General features: G+C 36.3%; 1 protein-coding gene across 1 annotated transcript; it reads left to right on the top strand.

Annotated features, from left to right (window-relative positions):
• Window positions 1–3,502: 3,502 nt before the first annotated feature.
• Window positions 3,503–22,676, top strand: LOC106143317 (importin-11). Its single transcript, XM_013345368.2, has 19 exons — window positions 3,503–3,753; window positions 6,666–6,827; window positions 7,114–7,334; window positions 8,235–8,394; window positions 8,747–8,993; window positions 9,744–9,910; window positions 10,399–10,513; window positions 10,811–10,992; window positions 11,689–11,871; window positions 12,469–12,568; window positions 13,075–13,283; window positions 14,617–14,814; window positions 15,743–15,935; window positions 16,444–16,696; window positions 17,960–18,121; window positions 18,685–18,749; window positions 19,387–19,516; window positions 20,074–20,254; window positions 21,296–22,676. Exons 2-19 carry the CDS (start codon window positions 6,693–6,695, stop codon window positions 21,398–21,400), a joined length of 3,006 nt encoding a protein of 1,001 aa, XP_013200822.1. The 5' UTR covers window positions 3,503–3,753; window positions 6,666–6,692; the 3' UTR covers window positions 21,401–22,676.
• The last annotated feature ends 1,511 nt before the right edge of the window (window positions 22,677–24,187 follow it).

Raw genomic sequence — 24,187 nt, 5'->3', positions numbered from 1 at the left:
TAATAACTTACATATTATAGTGCTCACATAATTGTTGTTTCAAGGAAAAATACCTAGATCATGTATGCACGCCAGCAAGTTCAATGTCATCCAAGGATTTTCGATTTTCTATTTTTTCTGATGTACTCACAAACTTTCGCATTTACGCCTAATATTAGTAGGATTTAGTTTTCTTTTTTATTGAGTCTTTTTATACTTTGTAATTTTATTACCTCTTTCCTGAACTGCGCCTGCTGTCCCCCCATGCAGTGTTGTGTCTGTGCTAGAACTTTCACAACACTAAGAGGTTTACATATTCATCAGTCCCGCATCCATCAAGTACGTATTATCCAATCCACTCCATTACCTTATTCTGCCAATTGTAGCAACACACCCTCAGATAATACAGTTCCCCTACAGACCCTTCTATGCCAACTCAAACATAACACACCAATCATCAAACGAGTGCCCCGGGGTGCGAGAGCCCCCGTAGCCGACGCTCTATCGGAAATCATAAACACCTGCGTTAATTCAAACAATCTAGAGTCGTGGCAGAAACTTCTTACATTTTCATTTAAAATTTTACACGTTTCTGAAAACAATGACAATCTCACTCTTACGAGAAAAATAAAAAATAATATTGCCTCACAAAATCTTCCGTCAAATCAAAAGTTCAAGATCACCACAACATATAGTAATGATATCTCGAAAAAAGTTGAACAAAAAATACACGACGGGGATCTTAGAGGTGCTACCCGTCTGTTGTTTTCTAACGACAAAATTGCACCAGATACACCAGAGACCTCAGCTGCGCTTCTATCCAAACACCCCCCAGGTCCTTCCACTCCTCTGTTTGTAGACCCTCCAACAGATTCTTCCGCTTGTCTTCATGCTTCTGAGAAAGACGTAAAAGAAGCCCTTGCCTCATTTCCCAAAGGATCGGCGTCTGGCCTTGACGGTATCTCCCCGCAGCATTTGATAGATTTGACCAGTTACGGCACTGGAGTAGCGGGTAATAATGTCCTAACAAGCATTACCAATCTAATTAATCTTATGCTGCTGGGAGATGTCTGTCAGGACGTGTCAGCGGTGATCTATGGGGCGAATCTTATTGCCCTGACCAAAAAGGACGGTGGTATACGCCCCATTGCTGTAGGGTCTACGTTCAGACGGTTAGCTGCTAAAGTGTGCGTTCGGCTCACTCGCCATAAATTACAAAATCTTTTTGAGCCTGTACAGGTTGGTTTCGGCACACGTGGAGGGTGTGAAGCTGCAGTGCATGCCGTGCGCACCTTTACTCATTCCAATATGTGCGAAGTTCTTTTAAAACTAGATGTCAAAAACGCCTTTAATTCGGTCAACAGGGATACCTTGCTGAATGAAATTAAATTGCATGTTCCGGAATTGTACAACTTTTTACTACAATGCTACCATACTCCTTCAAAATTAGTACACAAATATAATGAGATTGATTCGGCCACGGGTTGTCAGCAGGGTGATCCCCTCGGTCCAGCTATTTTCAGTTTGGCAATTAACTCAATAATTCACGGTTTAAATTCAAAATTAAACGTATGGTACCTTGATGACGGAACCCTAGGTGGAGACTTTAAAACAGTTTTGAAAGATTTAATTGATATAAAAAACAAGTTCTCTAATATTGGTCTGGAATTAAATTTTGATAAATGTGAATTATATATTTCTGAAACTTTAAATACATCTTTGGCATCTCAAATTATTCAAAATTTTAATAACATAGCCCCTAATATTAAAATTTTGACAAAAGATAGTCTCTACCTACTTGGTTCACCGATATTTGATGAGGCCATACCTTCCCTTCTTAGTAAATCAATTTCAAAATTCACTGACTATTCGGACCGCCTCACCAAAATTAGCAGTCACTCTGCGTTATTCGTTCTAAAATTCTGTTTATTCATACCAAAATTAACTTACCTGCTCCGTTGTTGCCCTATTTGGAAATACCCCACTTTGGTCCAACCTATTGATCAACTTTTAAAAAATAAAATTGAATTAATACTCAACATAAGTTTTGGCGAAGAGGCATGGACCCAAGCCTCCCTTCCAATTAGGAATGGAGGCTTAGGAATCCGAAAAATTTCTTGTGTAGCCCTGCCGGCTTTCTTGTCCTCTATCCACAGCACATCTAATCTCGTAGGTAATATTCTTAAGGTCCCTGCGACTACAAACTACGAGATTGCGTGCTTGGATGAGGCCACAAATGCCTGGCTAACCGGACCGAGTCCAAATCTTCCCTCCAAGCTACAAAGCCAAAGGGCCTGGGATTCCATTTCATCTAATTTTATTTTCAGTTCTCTTTTGGAAAATTCCTTTAGCAGAGATAGGGCTAGACTATTAGCCGTGTCCAGACCAGAGTCCGGACATTGGCTTCATGCCTATCCATCTCCTGCTTTAGGAACTTTCCTAAATCCCCTAACTCTTCGCGTGGCTGTCGGTCTCAGAGTCGGGGCTGAAGTCTGTGTGGACCACAGCTGTGCCTCTTGTGGGGTTTCTGTTGATCGCCTAGGTCACCATGGTCTTGCCTGCTCCTCGGGTGCCGGCCGCCAATCCCGCCATGCTGCTCTCAATGACATCCTGAGACGGGCGCTTGTCAGCGCCGACGTCCCCGTGGCCCTTGAGCCGCAGATCGTGCGAGACGATGGCAGGCGCCCCGACGGGATGTCATTGATACCCTGGCGCATGGGTCGCGCGCTGGTCTGGGACGCCACTTGCGCAGATACGCTGGCGGCGTCCTACCTCCCTGCGACCAGTAAACAGGCTGGTGCGGCGGCGGACGCCCGGGAGCGCTTCAAGACCAATAAATACAGTTGTCTTGGCACCCAGTACGAGTTCGTACCGTTTGGTGTCGAGACACTTGGTCCTTGGGGCAAGGGCGCGCGGGAGCTCCACAAGGCGCTCAGCAAACGCCTGAGGGAGGCAACAGGAGACCCTCGCGCGGGCAGCTTTCTTGCGCAGCGTATTGCTATTGCAATACAGCGCGGGAATGCTGCCTGCGTGATGGGAACCCTTCCTAGGGGTCCAAATTTAAACAATAATGTATTTAGCTTGTAATTTAGAATAGTTTTTTTTTTATTATTATTATAAAATAATTAATATTAGTTTAAATTATTTAATTAGGTATATTTATTATTAATACTTTTCTGTTTAATTATAAACAATTGTATGTAATATTTATAAACAAATAAAATATCATAGATAATATATGGTTGAAAATATTGAACTCACGTCAGGACCTGCTTTGCCCAAAAATTCGGAAGATGGCGGGACGGGAGAGTAGACCATCGGCACGGCGTAAGAGAGAAAGTATGGGGATACTTTCTCCCTTACGCCCCGTGCCGATTTTCTACCGCGCCGGCAAAATGGTTGTGTAAAAAAGATAACGAAATCAACACTCAAGTGGGCTGTCAATTAAAAAAAAGTCAATGTCAGTTTGATTTGACAGGCTAAGGCAGAGTGATTTGACATTGAATGCTATGTAGGTTTTTAGCCGCAGGATAGCCAGCAAAGTTCATTCAATTTCAATTCAATTTTCATGTCATGTCGTGGTGTTTTTAGATCTTTATCCCGTAATGATGCAGATAGAAGGCTTACATTGATTTTTAATTCTTACTTCGCATCAGTGCTTCCCATTTTGATGGATATCGTGAATTGTGAAACTGAATAATATGTCGTAGGATACCTACGCCGTCCTACGTAAATATAGGTTAGGTTACGCACCTAGCATTTTGGAGATAAAACGTAAGTTTTTATTATACTATACAGTTGACTATATACCAGTGTTATCTTTATAATAACGTGGTATAATCTTCATCGGTTGTATAAAATTAAAAGTGTCGCTGTTTTTTATATCAAAGATCAGCCGGTGTTTACATTATCAATGACGATGTTACTGAAAACTCGGATTTTGTGCCCCTTACATTGTCTTTCTGTAGGTAGTGGTAATTTTGTCCTCTCATTTATTCTAAACATATTATTGGATTGTAAGAAGTACAATATTTATCAATACAAACCAGTGCATGTGATTTTGTTTAGTACAGTATAATTTTAACTATGAGCACTGCAGTTGAATAGATATATTGATTGAAAAAAATATCTCGATAGTACTAATGACTAGATATCCAAGGAATTTTTATAACATATATAATTATCATATAAGTTAATACAAAATAACCTACTTAATTTCATGGAGGTGTTATTAAAAACATGTGTTTACTTTTCAATTTAGAATTTTTTTGTCTTTTAAATTTGCATGAAAGATTGGTAGGGATATTTTAATTAGCATTCTTAACTTAATTTTATCTGTGAAATTGTGTTACATAATGTATATGTCATCAGAAAATAACAAGAACCGCATGTTTATACTGTTCCTAGGAAGTTAATAAACTTTCATTAGATTCTAAATGAGAGATAATTTGTATTATTTTATGTCCATATTTCCGTAATATTAGCTTTAGCGTATCTTCTATTGATTTATTGAAAATCCCACCAGCACAATTCTTTTTTTTTTAAGGACTGTCGTTAGGGAAAGAAAAAACAGATAATACAAACTTTCTTTTTGCACATACATACATAAATCACATAATTTTCCCAGAGGGGTAGGCAGACGCCACAATTTTCCACTTGCCACAATCCCTGCATACTTCTTTCCCTTTGTCCACATTCATAACTCTCTTCATGCAAGTTCGTCAGTTTCGGTTACTCATCCCTGGAGAAAAATAGAGATTGCCTTTAATTTCCAGGTTAAATATCCAGTTAAATATAATATTTATTCTTTATTTCAGATTCTGCAATCCATAGTGTTAGTAACAATTAAAGTACAGTAGGAATAATCTACCTTGACTAAGCAAATATAAAAATTCAAATTCAAATCAAAAATTTTTATTCATTATTATAGGATACTATCATATTGCTTAAAATTGACAAATCTTTTGGTTTCACAACATTGATTGACATCAAATAAATTACTTAAAACTAAGGTGTCAGTGCAGAAGACGCAGTAACAAACTGCACTGCAGCTACAAAGGTAGTGTGAATGGGATGGTTGGATTTTATTCCAAGTACCTAGGTAACGTACTTTGATCAAATACCAACCATCCGGTTCACACTTGCTTTATATATTTGTTTAGCTAATCTGCTTTCATTCATCCTCTCAACATGTCAAACAACCAATTCATTTAAGCATTCCCTTTTCTATTCTTGCCACTATATCTTCTTTCACATCACAATTTTCCCTTATTAGACTGTTCCTTATCTTGTCTCTCAATTTTGTATTTAAAATATATATATATGTAGCAGATCATGTGAAATAAATTTGGTGAAATAGTTGCACTTCCAACAATCCTCAAAGAGGTATAGAGTTACTTTTACATTATGTTTGAATACATAATAACTTTATTGTGAATTTTGTAATTAGTGATCTCATTGGTTTGTATTTTCATCGTCTTTTCCAGAAAGACCTTTATAAACTTCATACAAACATACATTTATAAACATATCATGAATGAATGGCCTGATGAAAAAGAAATCATAATTGGGCCAGCTGCATTTTTCCCATGCTTATTGTAAAATTTATTGAAGTATATGTATACTAGCTGACCCGCGCAACTTCGTTTGCGTGTATCCCGCTACTTCGACAAATACAGTCAACGCACCAACACATATTGGATACTAATTTTCAATTCATAATAACTTCTCTTTCCCTTAACCGCGTTTAAAATATTAAAATGTTAGGGATGTTAGGGATATGTCTAAATAACACACTGTAAACTGCAAAAATAATCTAAATTAAATGCTCGTGATGATGAACTTACTTATTTTGATAAGGATATATGTATTATTGGTTATATCACCAGTTAAACATCACCCAACGAATTAAATGTTTTTTTAATACAGAAAAGTAGTTTTTGTGACTTAAATAAAAAAGCTGGATATATGTTATCACGGACTTTTTTGTAGAACTAATAAAGACCAATGTTTTTGCTATACATTGTTCTTACTTGTATCCAACGGTATAAGCGGCGCACGCACAAATGCAATTTTCAATTAGATTTTTTTTCTGACTTCTTGGACATAAATCGCTATAACTCAGCTAATATAGTTTCAATGTATTTTAATTATATATAAAAACCTGTCGGAGAAAATACTCTTTCTATTAGTGAAAACCGCATCAAAATCCGTTGCGTAGTTTTAAAGTTTTATGCATACGAAGGGACTACAGACAAAATGGGCGACTTTGTTTTATACTATGTAGTGATGTATAAGTACATAAGTATTATTATGTAGTACATCATTTAGCTATATAATTGAATGTGACCTTTAATTAACAAAAATTTATTATTTATCACTCTTCAGTAAAGTGTGTCAGATGGTTTTTTTATTTGTTTTAGTTTGTAAATTTATATGAAAACATACAGGAATAACATAATGAAAATTATACATGATATGTTTGTTTGTAATATCTTTGTTGTGTAATGTACACAATTTATTGTATTAGCCGACTTGTTCCATGAAGGAATCCAATCTCGTTTAATAATCTACTTTCTCGAGGACCCAGTATTGGCAATTGGTCTACTGTCTCACTCTCTTTTTTGCGTGGAGTTGTTTAATAGCGATACTTAAATAATGATCCCAAATTAATTCTTGTGTTGCAGACCAGGTGAATAATATATTCAGGCATCATGGATCCGAACATCTATGCGATGGTTCTGGAGACCCTGAACCGGGCCACTAGTCAGGATACAGAAGTGTTGAAGCCAGCGGAGAAGAAACTACAGGAATGGGAAATAGAGCCCGGCTTTTATTCTGTACTTTTGGTGAGCAATTTATTATCTTGATGTCTTGAATTCAAAATGGCCACATGGTGTTTTATCTGACTTTAAGAATAAACATTTTTAAGATTTTATAATATAATACTTGTTAGCTATTTAATCCTCTATGCAATCCATATAAAAGAGTAAATATACGTCTAGGAGCTAAACCAAGCTCTTATAAACAATGGTTCATAATCTGCCTTTTGTGCTGTGGGCCCAGATAATATTTCGTTTTGTAAAGGTAATATTTCGTTTTGTAAAGGTTAATTAATTTCATATCATATTTCAGGATGTACTTTCAAATCACTCTATCGACGTGAACGTCCGCTGGTTGGCCGTGATGTGTTTCAAAAATGGTGTCGATCGTTATTGGAGGCGTAACGCGCCGAACGCAATCACCGAAGAGGAGAAAATGAAACTCAGACAGGGACTCCTAACAACTAACATACTAGGCGAACCAGTAGCTCAGATTGCTACGCAACAGGCAGTTTTAATTTCTAAAATAGCTAGGTATGTTATTTATTTATTAGTTTTATTTTTTTTTTGTTTAAGAAATCAAAATTCAAAATTTTTATTCATTATTATAGGATACTATTATATCGCTTAATAATTGTCGTATGGTTTAACAAAATTGGTTGACGTCAAATAAATTACTTAAAAACTAAGTTTACTGCCGCTTCCAAGGTGTCAGATCAAATGATCAATGTATTGGTAATAATAATTTGGAACTAATTAAAAAATCAAGAGGTTGTGTTCATACATACATACATAAAATCACGCCTCTTTCCTGGAGGGGTAGGCAGAGACTACCTCTTTCCACTTGCCACGATCTCTGCATATTTCCTTCGCTTCATCCACACTCATAACTCACCTCCTGCAAGCTGTGTTGTTTGTCATGTTGTGTTCATATTGTTCATATATGCGTGATGCACAGCAAGGCACAGGTTCAAATCCCACCTAGGCCAAGTACCAATGACTATTTTCGAAGTTATGTAAATTAGTTTGAATACTAACCGATGCTTTTACAGTGAGGGAAAATACTGTGAGGAAACCTGCGTATTCAGGCAACTGGGTGTGCAACCATGGATCCAATGGGTTAGCTTTACCTGCAAAGATTGCAGAGGTCAGAAAGGAGTTGATTTGTGTAAAAACCTGTGTTAAATAAATAAATAACACAGATTAAGTTAGCCTCGAAGTAAGTTCCAAACTTGTGTTACAAGATACTAACTCAACGATACTATATTTTAGAATAAATACTTACATAGATTAACATCCAAGACCTAGGCCGATCAGATAAAGTTCTTTCCTTATCATGCCCTGACCAGGATTCGACCTCCGGTGACACAGACAAGCGCACTACCGCTGCGCCACAGAGGCCGTAAAAATACAATATGTTATTATCTATTTCAGGTTTGATTGCCCCACCAATTGGCCTAGTTTAGTACCTGACTTGGTGTGCGCTTTGAAGGCGCCTCAACCACTAGTCCAGCACAGGTCATTGCTGATCTTCCATCACGTCGTGAAAGCGTTGGCTTCAAAGAGGCTGATCGGAGACAGGAGGACATTCCAAGTGAGAATCATCTTATACATAGATACATTAAATCATGTCTATTTTCCAGAGGTGTAGGCAGAGGCTAAATTTTTTCAATACAATACAATCACTTTCCTCATTCATAACTCTCTTCATGCAAGTAATTATGAAGTTAGTATTAGTAGTAGTAGTTAGTATTGCAAGATTGATGCAAGTAAGTATTAGTATGTTATTATTCGTGTTTTATAGGTTTGTCATTATAATATTAAATTATTATATAATTTTCTCTTTATATAAATTGTTATTCCATTCCAGCGTGTTCAAATTTTTACTGTACATCAAAAATACCACAATTAATAAGTACTTACAATAAAACCTTAATCATTTCCAGGAATTAACCCACTCAGTGTACGCATTCATACTAAACTTATGGCACGAGAACACAGAGTTGTTCCTGCGTCACATCCAAGAGGGCGCCGCAACTGGGCTCATAACCGAACATTTGGAGAAAGCGCTTCTGTGTCTTCGTATACTGAGGAAATTGACCGTATTTGGATTCAAGAAAGCCAATGAAAGCCAAGACGCCGTTGCGTTTTTGAATGTGGTGTACGATAGGGCCAAGACCAGCTTGGAGTGCCGTGAGTTTTTTTTTTTAATTTTTAGGTCTGGGTGTGTATCTTTATATAGTATAAAGCAAATTCGCTTCCCGCGTCTGTCTGTCTCTATGTCTGTATGTGAGTATGTGTGTTTAAACCTTTAAAACTACAGATTTTGATGCCATATTTTTTAATGGATAGAGTGGAATTCAAGAAGAAGGTTTATATGTATAAATAAATGCTATCAGTGCGAAGTCAGAGCGGGACGTCAGTGCATGTTATAGATAGATTTAATGTTAATTTTTGATTACAAGCACATAATATACTGAGAACAAAAATAAATAAATAAAAAAAAACAAACAAAAACGTATGAGACGGGTATATTAGACACATACATATTATCTTTATGTTATTTCATATAGTGACTTCGTAAAATAGCCGTCTTATAATATCATCATGTTGAGCATTAAGAAAAAAACTAGCAATATTTCAACTAACAATGGAAAATGCTTCAGTTAGGAATTAGGTTTTGGAAATGAAACTGATTTTAAAGTTTCGCCTAATTATTATACCAACTGTTTATCACTACATAGTATAAAGCAAAGTCGCTTCCCGCATCCGTATGTATGTCTGTATCTTTGAAACTACACAATGGATTTTGATGCAGTTTTTTTTATAGATAGATTGATTCAGAATTATATGTATAAATTCTATCCGTCCGAAGGCGGGGCGGGTCGCTAGTAAATAATACAGGTGAAGGAAATTAACCTTTTTTCTTATATATATTTCCAGGTAAATTACTAAAAGGACGAGGCATATACCCGTTAGAACTATGCGAGAAGTTCATAATACATCTGACCAAAGTGGCCCTGGGAGTGTTGTGTTTCCATCCATTTTCATACGTGCCTCTAATCCGGCCTTCTTTAGAATTCGCGCTCTTTTACTGTTTTACAGAACAGGTAAAGGTTTCTATGAGTATGAGTTGTAACATAAATTAAGATTTACTTAACATTATCATTATTATATACATATGCCGGGTGGACAGAGCTAACAGACTGAAAGACCACGTTCAGTTCAGTATGCCTTTTTAGACGATGGGCTAGCAACCCGTCACTATTTGAATCTCAATTCTATCATTAAGCCAAACAGCTGGACGTGGCCTATCAGTCTTTTCAAGACTGTTGGCTCTGTCTACTCCGTAAGGGATAAATACGTGATCATATGGATGGCTTCAGATTTAAATAGTGACAGGTTGCTACACCATCACCTAAAATAAAAATCCCAAATTTATAAGCCTATCCCTTAGTCGCCTTTTACGACGTCCACGGGAAAGAGATAAAGTGGTCCTATTGTTTTTTATATAATTATTATCAATTTCTTATAATTGCTTCCGACCTAATATATGTTCTATACAGAGTACCTATAAATTTTCTTATTATTTTTTCAGGGCATGTCGTTAATCTACGAAAGGTTTACGATTCAATGCTTGAATATCGTGAAAGGAATATTGCAATGTGTTGAATATAAGCTGCCCAAGGGAGTCGATCAGATTTCTGAGCCATGTAAGTTAAAAATATATCATATATACTATCATACATACATATGTATGTCGCGTCTAATATGTCTTACGGAGTGGACAGAACAAAAGTTTTGATAGGCTAAGATTAGCTGGATTCTACATCTTTCCACTTGCCACGATCGCCGACCGCCGAGCTTGCATGAAAAGAGTTATGAATGTGGATGAAGCGAAGGAAGTATGCAGAGATTGTGGCAAGTGGAAAGATGTAGTCTCTGCCTACCCCTTCGGGGAAGAGGTGTGATTTTATGTATGTATGTATGTATTCCTATTCAATTCACAGTGACCCTACAAGCCCACCAAGTAAAAATGGAGGTGTTAGATCAGAACACAGTGTGCCACATGTGCCGCCATCTTGTGACGCATTACTTCCTGCTGACGTCCGATGACTTGGCGCTGTGGGACGCGGAGCCCGAGAGCTTCGCTATTGACGAGGCTGGCGAGTCTTGGAAATATAGTCTCAGGGTAAGTCTATTAATTTTAGAAAAGAAAAAAAAGTGTGCCGTGTTGTTCCCGGCAGTGCCGTATGGTTCCCGGCACCAAAACAAAAAGAATAGGACCACTCCATCTCTTTCCCATGGATGTCGTAAAAAGCGACTAAGGGATAGGCTTATAAAATTGCGATTCTTTTTTTAGGCGATGGGCTAGCAACCTGTCACTATTTGGATCTCAATTCCATCATCAAGCCGAGCAGCTGAACATGGTCATTCAGTCTTTTCGGGACTGTTGGCTCTGTCTACCCCGCAAGGTATATAGACGTGATTGTATGTATGTATGTAAGAAAAAAAGACTTTTGTTTTAGAATACAGTGTGGCACATGTGTCAAAAGAGGCTACCTTTTCTTCAATATATGTAATTACCGTGTAGTTAATGTATTTATATCAATTTATATGTATTGTATGCCAATGTTCTGTCTGGTTTCCTTCCACCCAAAGGTTGACTGGAAGAGATAGCATTAGCGATAAGACCGCCTTTGTACCATCTGTGTCACTTGTGATTTTATTTTATGTTTTACTTTTATGGTGCAATAAAGTGTTTTACCTACATAACATATACCTGTTAGAAAATGCATTCAGTATTAAGTCCGCCCATTGTATCAACATTGTTTGTAAAATAAAGTTTAAATAAATAAATATAGGTATTAAAATTTTTTTTTTACAGCCATGCACTGAAGCCTTATTCCTTGAATTGTTCCAATTCCGCAACGTACTAGCGCCGGAATTGGTCCGGCTTTTGGCATCGCTTCAGCAACGGCCAATCACGCCCGACGACCTGCCCGCCATTTTGAAAAAGGACGCCATTTATAATGCCGTCAGGTTGGCAGCGTTTGATCTCTATGACGATGTGAGTTTTTTTTTGTTTTTGAACGTACATTACACATGCCTCATTCTCGGTGTGGTAGGCAGAGACTAGAGTTCCATTTGCCACGATCCCAGTAAACTACTTTCATATCAGCCATATTCGTAACTCTCTTCATGCATGAAGGTTAGGTTTTTTGTTTACAGAAGTGTAAAAATATTATGAATATAAATTTTACCAAAATGGTAGCGGTCTGATGTCAGCAATACACCCCTTTAAATCACATTTCCTAAAAATGCTTTGATGAAAGCTTTGATTTATTTCAAACTTTCTTCAAAGCATTTTTAGCGGAAAGAGAGAGAGAGAGATAGAAATATTAAATTTTGAATAAGTACTGTTAATAAATTTGTGAATAATAAAACATCGTGAGAAACCTGCTTAGGTTCCCCATGCAAAGGTTGCGGAGGTCAAAAGCTTCGTGTTGTCTGTCTCACCCTATCCATGATCCATGGTCAAAGGCATACTCCGGGCTCCTCTCCAGATCGGCGAGGATGCGACTATTAATAAATTCATGATATGCGTGTGCGCTTTTATGCACTTCTTGTGATTAATATTTACATGAAATTGTTTTATTTTTTACAGGTGGATTTTGACGAATGGTTTACAAATGTGCTAAGCCAAGAATTGAAAATGAAACATAATAACTACAGAATAATAAGGAGAAGAGTTTGTCAACTTATTGGTGAGTTCCTATTTTCACTCTTATCTTTCTCCCCCTTCTATAGTTTTATCCGTGTTGCGTTATTTCCCCAAAAATCAAGGGTATTTTAATGATTGATTTACGATTCAAAAGAAGTTATAGAATAACTCAAAGTTGTTCCCGTCTTCGAGTTACACTATGTAGGTTTCTTTTCGATCTTTTCCCTCGCAGTGAGATCATCGGTTTGCAATCTAACTAGTGTGCGTAACACGTAAATAAATAAGTGGTACAGTATCCTGCAGAGAAACATAACGTCTGCAGGCCAAGTTTCTCTGTGCGAATAAGCATTGTCGCGTTTGGATTTGATCTTTCTGTCACAACTGCGGCAGTAGATTTATTTTAAGGTTTTTACATTTTACGTGCATAAAGTTAAAATAAGATAATGAACGAATTAGTGAATGAGTGAGTCCATTTTACCATAGAACGGGTATGTGTTTACTAACTACCGAACTGTCATTGTTATTATAATATATAAATACAAATTACAGGTATCTGGTGCGGCGTACGCGCATCGCAATCACTCAGACCGGCGATGTATGAAGCGCTCATCGAACCTTTAACACAACCCGATGAAGATCCGGCTGTGAAATTAGCAGCCGCCGAAGCGCTCAGAAGCACAATAGACGACTTCAATTTCGATGTGGAACAATTCGCACCATACGCTCCGCACGCGATTGCAGCGCTTTACGAATTATTGGTAAGTAGTATGAAAAATTTTGAAGCGGCTTTTTCAAAATTTTGAAGCTGCTTTTTATATGGTGTAGGTAGAGATGATTATTTAAGTATTTATTTTCAACTATTTGCCCCAACGGGACGTGTTGATTTAAAAATATTACTTAATATGTACTAGGTATCTTAAGATTTAGTTAACATGATATATTATCACGTATTTATGTTTTGCGGGTTAGGCAGAGCCAATAGTCTTCAAAATATTGAAAGGCCACGTAAAGATTGTGTAACGTAACGTAACACATTTGTGGCGGGTTTTTTTTTTAAATTGCTAATTTAATTTTAAGTAATATTCTATTATATTACAACCAGTAGACTCCGTTCTTCACTATTTCAGTGTAATTTACCCTAAATCGGGCCAAACCTAATCATAAGTAGTTTATTAATAAAAAAAATATATTACGAACATGAGGGACAGAGAGAGAGTGTTGGCATTCACGGGTTTGGAACATTTCAAAGATACAGTTTTGTCATACCTACCTTTATATTACATACTAGCTGTGCCCGCGACTTCGCGTGTGTTTTTTTTTACACATTTCATTATTTCTCCGCTCCTAAAAGTTACAGCGTGATGTTATATAGCTTAAAGCGTTCCTCGATAAATGGTCAAATCTTTTCAATACGAACCAGTAGTTCCTGATATTAGCGCATTCAAACAAAACAAACAAACAAACAAACTCTTCAGCTTTATAATATACATACATACTATACATAAAATCACGCCTCTTTCCCGTACGGGTAGGCAGACACTACCTCTTTCCACTTGCCACGATCTCTGCATACTTCCATCGCTTTTATTCCTTTATAATATTACATAGTATAGATAATGATATACACAAACTTAATTCACAGGTGGAATCCCGCTATTATTCCTTAATAATATTACATAGTATATAGATAATGATAATACACACAAACTTAATTCACAGGTGGAATCCCGCTATTATTCCTTAATAATATAACATAGTATAGCTAATAATATACACAAACTTAATTCACAGGTGGAATCCCGCTATTATTCCTTAATAATATTACATAGTATCGATAATGATAATACACATAAACTTAATTCACAGGTGGAATCCCGCTATTATTCCTTAATAATATAACATAGTATAGCTAATAATATACACAAACTTAATTCAAAGGTGGAATCGGAAGAGTGCGATACGAAAATGCACGTCCTCCACGTGGTGTCGTAATGATATACACACAAACTTAATTCACAGGTGGAATCCCGCTATTATTCCTTTATAATATAACATAGTATAGCTAATAATATACACAAACTTAATTCAAAGGTGGAATCGGAAGAGTGCGATACGAAAATGCACGTCCTCCACGTGGTGTCGTACGTGATGGAGCGGTGCGGCGCGCACGTGGCGCGCGGCGGCGGCGCGGGCGCGCTGTGCGCGCACCTGCCGCAGCTGTGGCAGCACGCCGCCGGACACAACATGCTGCGCGCGGCCGTCTTGTCCGCTACCGTGCACCTGCTCAAGGTATACGTTATTGTGTTCTTCTACATCTATATATATATATGTGTGGGAATGAAAGTAAAACAGTGCGGAATTATATCGTAAATCTTCTTATTTTATTGGACTTCTTAAAAACACATCTTATAACGTCTTTAATCGTACCACAGACTCACTATTCTATCTCTTAATGTTACCAACGTAAAAATAAGTAAGAGGTCAGCTAACAAAAAGGATTTAAATAAAACAAAAAACAAAACTTCTCCCACACACATATATATATATATGGTCATGTCTATATCCCCTGTGGGGTAGACGGAGCCAACAGTCTTGAAAAGACTACGATAGGCCATGTTCAGCTATTTGGCTTTAAGATAGAATTGAGATTCAAATAGTGACAGGTCGCTAGCACATCGCCTAAAAAAAGAATACCAAGTTTGTAAGCCATGTTCTTCCAATTTTAAAACAAAACTTTCAGTCCGATTAACTATTTGACACATTTAATTTTGGAACAACAACACGTCGCTAGTTATGACATGCCGCCAGCGGTCGCTTTGTTTGTAATAGTTCACCTGCTCAATGTATAGCTATTCAAGATTTCGACTATAAGAATACTAGTTAAATAGTAACATTTTATCAATTTTTAAGTCAGGTTTTTTTGATTAGTTCAAAAGCGTGTGTGTGTTAATACGTATGTATGGTATTGAAAGTCAGAGATTGTGTGTCAATCTTTTAAAAATTACACCGACATACAACATTATCAAAAAACCAAGACGGCTGACTCTAAATTATAAAAGTTTGACTCACAAATTGAAAAATTACATCAATAGACAACGGTCACCCAAAATTCAAGATGGCTACTTCCTCGAATATGGTGGATACAAGTTATTTTGTATCTTCTCCCCTCTCAACATAATCGAGACAAAACTTTATTTGAAAAATCTTTGTTTTTCAGGCAATAGGCGAATGCTCGCCGAACGTTCGGCCTTGGATTGTGAGCGTTGTGAACGAATCCACTCGCTTGTCTGAACCAGCACATGTGTATTTATTAGAAGACGCATTGGAACTGTGGCTAGCCATATTGGAGACCTCGCAGGCTCCCGACCCGCCTACATTGACGCTGGCTGAGAATCTGTGTCCTATATTAGGTTGGTATTTACATACATACAAAACACCACATCTCTTTCTCGGTAGGGTAGACAGAGGCTATATTTTTCACCAAAATTTTCCAGATTGAACATGGTTGTCTGGTTTTTTGTAAAATTTGTTGATATTTTATTGCACCGGGTGGTTTTTGGCATTTTAGAAAAGGACCACTCTTGCACTTGCAATTTACGACATTCATAGGTAAGATGTGCTTACCAATGGATGTCGTAAATTGCAACTAAGGGAATCTGTTGGCTCTGTTTACGCCGCAAGGAATATACACGTGACTGTATGTTTGTATGTTTTTTGTTGCGCTAATGATGTCGTACTGAATCCAAAATGGCGGATGTACCAAGATGGCGTACCAACAAATTTTAACGCACCTCAACCAAAACAATATCACTTAAAGTTTTCATTTTTTTCAAGTAACTGTTATTCTGTTTCTAAGCCCAACAATATTTTATTCTCTATTCGAATTCTCACTTTAAATTAGTATCACTTTGTCCACAGAACAATCAACAGAGCATCTCCGAATAGTCGTATACATAATGCAAGCGTACACACTGTTATGTCCCGAGGAGTTCCTGACAGGCGCTGGCGGGAAATGTATGGCGTTGTTAGAAGACATGTTGAGTGATATGAGAATAGAGGGTGTGATCACCGTATTGAAAATGGCGGAGATTTGCATGAGCGTCACGTTCCCGGAGAGGAACGCGTTCTTAGGCGTCAAAGTTATATGGCCTATTCTCATAAGAGTTATACAGTAAGTCATTTTTTTATTCTATAATTAAAGTATGAGAATAGAGGGTGTGATCACAGTGTGAGTTATACAATGAGTTAAATGTATTTTTAAATTATTCTTACTCAGCAATCTTTTTTTTTTATATTCGAAATGTTAATGTGAATGAAATTTTGTTTTTTGGTCAAAGTAATCGAATAATTCTGTTGTCACTAATGTGGCGATTCAAACGCTACCTTTACCTAAGTTATTTCATACTAGCCGTGCCCGCGACTTCGTCCGCGTGGAATAGTTATTTTTGGCATCATATTTATTTTTGCAAACATCCTCCTCGGCTTTATCAATTATAGCTGCTAATTGTTATGCGACTTGGCGACGACTTGGCACACATCATTACCCGTGACGGAACGGAGACCGTATAGTGAGATGAGAGGCCTTTGCCCAGTAGTGGGATCTTACAGGCTGAGACTTTACTTTAAAATAGTAATAAGGGCAATCGAAAGATGCGGGGTAAGGGGGGGGGGGGGGGGGGCGGTCAGGCGGTCATGCGTATTAGAAAGAACGCTGGTTCGCCGTATTAAATGTTTCGCTGCAAATTGCTTATAACGACTATATCTCAAAACCTATTCGTCTGATAGATATATACTGTAAATGGCAATTTTAGTCTACATATAGAGAAGCCGAAAGTAATAAACATAATTATTTGGATAAGGATTTATACTGAATTAAAGAAAATTGGTTTCAAAATAACTTATGTTTATAATGAAAAAATAATCTTAAAAAATGAACATAAAAGTGGTTATTGTAAGTAAACCTTAAGAGATAGATATATGCTCTCGCTGACTTTTTTGACGTGACAAAAAATGAGTACTTCACATCTTTAGTACATTGTTTTACTATATCTTTGTTGGTTTGCGCAGCGTTCGCGTGGAAAGCTCGCAGATGGCCGACTCATTCAACTTTCACCTTCATTGTTCACGTTTCCCGTAGGAAATCCGGGATAAAATGTAGCCTATAGCCTTCCTCGATAAATAGACTATCTAACAGTGAAAGAATTATTTAAATCGGTTCAGTAGTTTCTGAGATTAGCGCGTTTAAACAAACAAACAAACAAAACAAACTCTTCAGCTTTATAATATTAGTATAGATTAAGGCTGCATTTACTCAAGTTATTTTATCCAAAGCTTGCTTCAATAAAAGCAGTTTCCCATAATGTCTGTCAAGCGTTTTTAAACAACCATAGAGTTTTATAACAATTGATTGATGTATTTTCTCTTTGTCCAATAGTTGTCTGCTAGAAGGAGATGATCTGCCTTTGGTCCTATCAGTGCAGCTGTCACTGGTTTCAAGAGTGATATTGCTATCTTCGGATCTATTCTACAAAGCGGTGCAAGAGGCGGCCGCCTCACTAACTGAATACGACCATGATCCAGGGAAAGTACTAAATAGGTATGTTTCTTTCATATTTATTTATTGTAAAAACAATATATGTAGGCAACCTTCATGGTATACGCCATAGCAACGGTTGCCACGATGTTGTTTGTTAGTGATATATGTCAAAAATAATTTTTATTGTAAAAGCTTCTCAATTTTTATGTTCATAATATAATTATTTTAAACTGATTATTTTCTCCTCTTTTCTCCTTCTTTCTTCTGTAGGAATAAATAACTAATAACTATACTTCCTACAATATATAACAATATAAACATACATTCTGTCGAAATTTGATAGCATAGGTAGAAAACATATATATAATCACGTCTATATCCCTTGCGGGGTAGACAAAGCCAACAGTCTTGGAAAGACTGATAGGCCACGTTCAGCTGTTTAGCTTAATGATATAATTGAATTTATCATGGAAGTTCGTAAAATAAGTTTCAAAATATTTTTTTTGTTAATATTGTACGAATAGCTGTATAATCTTTTTATAGCGATCTAAGGCATTCTTAATAAACGTTCTGTGTAAGATTTAAAATACATTTCCTAATAAAAATTTAAACATTTTTTTTAGGTTACTTCAAGTATGGACTGAAAACATGAACCTGGTTACACAGGTGGAAAGGTGGAAGGTAGTAGGTGAGTTTATGATTTTTTAAAATTGAAAGTGTCAGTAATGAAACATTATTTTAGATTTATTACACGTGTGGCCCCCATAAAAGCGATTATTTTCCTTCTTTACATATATAAATAAAGTCACGTCCATATATCTTGCGGGGTAGACAGAGCCTATCACTCCAGAAACATGGCCTATCACCGCGTTCAGCTGTTTGGCTTAATGATAGGATTGAGATTAAAATAGTGACAGGTTGCTAGTCCATCGCCCAAAAGAAGAATCCAAAGTTAATAAACCTATCCCTTAGTCGTCATTTACGACATCCATGGGAATGAGATGGAGTGGTTTCTATTCTTAAGACCACACGGCATTTCCATATTTTCCAAAATTCATCATGCAATGAATCTTATATGTAACATACTCGTGTCACAATGTTTGTTCCCGTACTCCTCCGAAACGGCTCGACCGATACTCATGAAATTTTGTGAGCATATTGAGTAGGTGTGAGAATCAGCTAACATCTATTTTAACTGCTTACTTGTCCACTCTTAACATATTTTGTTAATTAGAAATTACTTAAAACTTATTTATATGCCAAAACAACGTTTGTCGGGACAGCTAGTATATATATATATAACTTAATTATATATTTATTTGCAGGTCTAGGATTGGCCGCTCTATTGACGACACAGAACGCGACAGTTCTCGAGCGGTTCCCGGCGATACTACTGAATTTGACTGAAGTGCTGAATGACGTCATGAAGACTGAAGACAATGGTGCTCATGTCGAGTGAGTTGTTTGTTTTTAAACTCATTTCATAAAAAAATAATATAATACAATACAGTAACTGGAATTATAAGTACAATGACGGAGTTATCGTTATTGAGAAAACATTATTGACAAATATATTATATTTGTTATAAAATTAAATCATTCTATATCATCCCACTAGCGTACGTCCCGGTTATGAGAGCTGAATGTTTAAAGAATGGAATATTTCCACTGTTCCTGTCATAATAAAATCTTTTTAATTGAAAACTCCTTGATTTTAAAAATCGAATACCATTTATTTATTAAAAAAAAAGATTCGCGGTCTTTTCACGTAGTCCTGTCAAAGTTGTTTAGTCGTTGATTCAATGGAATTGACTCGAAAAAAATTCAAGAGCGATGATTTGGAGAGGATCTCAGGGTGCGCCTTTTAATCGCCTTTTACTATAATCCATGGGAATGATTCTACTCTAAATACCTGAAACCCCACGCCATTCCAATATGTCATATATAATATAACTTGTGCTCCAGAAATTTTAATTGAATAATAATTAATAATACTCTAATTTGTCTTCTAGCGGACTAGTGGCCCCCCCGGGCTCCCGCCCCCCTTCCCCGCTGGAGGGCCGCGGGGGCGCCGCGCGCTGGGGGGACGCGCGGGGCGGGGACTGCAACACGCCGCACGAGCTGCGGAGGAGGAGGCTGGCGGCCGCGCATCCCGCCAGGGTCATCGACCTGCGAGCTGTTGTGCATCATCAGGTGACATTCTGTTGTTGACATTGTGCGAGTGTGCTTACTATGGGCTAGCGATCTCTGTAGAATACATACATACATATGTTCACGTCTATATCCCTTGCAGGGTAGACAGAGCCAACAGTCTTGAAAGGACTGAATGGCCACGTTCAGCTATTTGGCTTAATGATAGAATTGAGATTCAAATAGTGACAGGTTGCTTGCCCATCGCCTAAAAAAGAATCCCAAGTTTGTAAGCCTATCCCTTAGTCGCCTTTTACGACATCTATGGGAAGAGATGGAGTGGTCCTATTCTTTTTTGTATTGGTGCCGGGAAACACACGGCACTCTCACTCTCTGTAGAATAGAATAGATTTATTTTCAAAATTGGATACAAGGTATCACTAAGTGACGTCACATCACTTAAATCAAATTATAACTACTACCGCTTCCGAAGCGCATGTGTAGAACAAGCGGCGGAACAAATTACAAAATAATTTACAAATATAGATCTCTTAAAACTACATCGTGGACGAATGAACATTGTCTACATTAAAAAAAAACATGAATGAATGTAGAACTAATTGTATTTCGTCAAATAAATAAAAATAAAATAAAATATGTACACACTGTAAAAATTATGTATGGGGGGAGAGGGGGATGTCTATAATAGTGGTGGGCGAACGGCCACAAGAGTCAAGACAGAGATTATTGGCTGCTGCCCAACCCGCTAAGGTCATTGACATTGGTGGGGCTGTGGAGAGGGAAGAGGGGAGATCAAACACACATGCCAAAGTCAAATTACTGTTTGTAATGTCACAAATTTACTGTGTACCATTTATGAGTATTATGACAAAAAGTTCTATTAACCACGATTGAAAGATTGACCGTTTTCAATAGGGTCATTACCTGATTTGAAATTCTGACAGGGTCGTCATGTAAATGTATTAATCAGACAAGGACTAATTTAACACCAATTTGTATCATTTCAAATACACATACGCCTCTCTACCCACCACACACATATGAAAGATCATTGTGGAAATTAATGTAAAATCTTTATTTCAGTTGGAGACACTAAAAGGACAAGTCGGCGCAGAAACGTTCGACCGTCTCATACAAGCGACAGACCACGAGACGTTACAGCAAATTAGAGAATACATACCGCTTTGAATCTAGTTTTGACACAAATTCGCTTTCGACGCGTTCGGAAACACGTTTAAATTATAAATGATTTCAATTCGGAATGAATTTTTTAGTTTTTTTTTATTATCTGTGTCACATTTTTTTTTGCGGCAGTACTAAGTGGTATGTGTCAAAAAGTTTCGTTTGCATTCAGGTCGAATGAATAAGAGTGAATTCTAGATAATGTAAGACTTTATAAATGCTTTATTGCACTTGAAACAGAATGATGTTTTGTATTCTTGCATTGCATGTAATGTTGTGCGCAGTAATGTAAATGCTGTGATATAATACTCAAGACTTGATTGCGATTTATAAACGTTATTTTGTTGCAATGATCAGTTGTAACGAGTCATTTGCCATTATTTAGTCCATTTCTTTAAGGTACTAAAATAAAGGCTCACAATTTTAATATATCTTTTTAAATAATAATACTTAATTCTACATCTTTTATTTCATTTCGTTTTATCTTATGTCTGTAAATTAATTATAAAAAAGACGTTTAAGATTGTTTGCTTTTATTTCAGAACCTACGAACTGGACTGTACTTACAAATTATAAAGTCTTATATTATGTATTTAGAATTATATGCGTATGAGCCTTTTGTAGCTAGACTGAATAAGATTGAACAATAAAACTGCCAAACGTGGAATGAATTCTTAATTTTCTTTATTGACATCACCAACAATTAAATATTTTTTAAATAGAAAAGCTGTATTTTAATCTGTGAGGCCTAATTTTGTTTTAATTCATAGTGGCGCTAGTGTGATTGAAATAAGCGCCACTAGTGGCTACATATTGAACTAACTGTTGTCAGAATTAATTTCCCATTTTACGGCCGGTAAATACATTAATTTCTTTCTAATTGTAAAATTTTTGTAAATTTTTAATTTTATATAACTTGCTTGTCGTCCTCATTTAAGATATAGTATGTGTTATGGAAGTAACATTTTATCACCATTTATGTATTAATTCCGATTTTGGCCGCTAGATGGTGTGTTGATCAATTTTTATTTAATTCTAGTTGTGAATATTGTATTTTATTTTGTTCTGTTTTTTTTCTTGTATTCTGTCTATTAAAAGTATTAATTTTAACCGACCACAAAATAGGAGGTTCAATTATTCTGAACTCTTCGAAAGCAGATTAATTAAACTTTGTTTATATTTGTACATTTTGAATTGCATGTGTATACTGTCTATATATGACTGCAGTTAATTAGCTATGCGATTGATTATATCTTATAATATAAGAGGTTAATTAATTTAATTTTTGTTTCTTTTATACCTATTTCTTATTTTAAGCTTAATGCATTGTAATAAAGAAGACAATCCTATTAATATCTGTTTATTTTGACGTGCCGACATTTTTGTTCGGTTTGGACATTTTTAGCGGAATCGAAAGGCGACGTTTCATCAAATGACGTTTAACCACTAGACCACGACATTTATCACCTAAACTACATTTTCAGCTGACAATGGCATTAATAGGTTAGTGTAGGCTTACATAACATACGTAGAGATGTTATAAAATATCACTCCTCTTTCTCGGAGGGGTAGGCAGAGACTACATCGTTCCATTTGGTACGAACCTTGTTACTTCGGTTCACAGTTGGTTCTCCAGTCTCATTTACCAAACAGTACTTATGATCGGAAGCTGCATTGTCTTAGTTCTAAATACCTGTTGCGGGGTAGACAGAGCCAACAGTCTTGAAAATATTGGTAGGCCACATTCAGCTGTTTGGTTAATTGATAAAATATAGATAAGTTATCTTAGTTCTTTTTGCATCATAAAACATATACCTACGATACATAAAAACTACAGATATTTAGGTACAAATTGAAAATTCATAAGATAAGCAATGTTTGTGTGATTGTGTAACCAATGTGAGGTGTGAATTTCGTCTGCCTTATTTGCATATGAATTAGATTAAGGTTATTTTTTGTCGAGTAAGTAACACATTTTAAGTAATACAAACAAAAAAAATAAGAAAAACCTAATCTTGAATCTTCAGCATCAAACCAAATTTAGAATGAATTTTAAGTTAGTTTATATTTTCTGCTACAATAAAAAAAATCTTTCTTACTTATTAAGTTTTTTTTTATTAAAGACCATGATTTTAAATTTTGATCTAAAAATATCGCACGTGACGCCCCATAATGTGGTTATATATTTAGTATAAAACAGTTACCAGTTTCCTATGTAAAATAACATTGAATTTTAATAAATACTACCTATTCGATTATCCAATATTAATAAAAATAAATAAATTGTATTACCATGTAAATTTAATTATACCTAGTGATAAATTATTGAGATCCATTTCACATTTAATAAAAAGAAATAATTAAAAATGTGAAAATGATCATAAGCGTATATTTTAGTCTTTGCCCAACTGTGGCGCGGTCTTAATCTGTAGAAATTATAATAATTAAGGACAATCAATCATTGTCTCAGTTGCTTGAACAACACAATTTTTTAAAATATTGATATTAATAAAATAATTAGATATATAAATAGGAATCTCGATGCTTTTACGGTGAGGATAACATCGCGAGGAAACCTGTACATTTAGGCAACTGGATGTGTAACCTAAACGCAATATGGATTCCAAATTGTGACAACGCCTTAACTTTATGTCTCTGTTATCCTACTTATATTATAAATGCGAAAGTTATTACAGATAACGAGTATGTCAGTATGGATGTTTGTTACTCTTTCACGCAAAAACTACTGAACCGATTACGATGAAATTTGGTATGTAGGTAGCTGAAGACCCA

The sequence above is a fragment of the Amyelois transitella genome, chromosome 16 (assembly GCF_032362555.1).
Source record: "Amyelois transitella isolate CPQ chromosome 16, ilAmyTran1.1, whole genome shotgun sequence".
Taxonomy (NCBI): Eukaryota; Metazoa; Arthropoda; class Insecta; order Lepidoptera; family Pyralidae; genus Amyelois; species Amyelois transitella.
The sequence above is the reverse complement of the archived record's forward strand: the minus strand, read 5'-3'. Positions and strand labels throughout refer to the sequence as shown.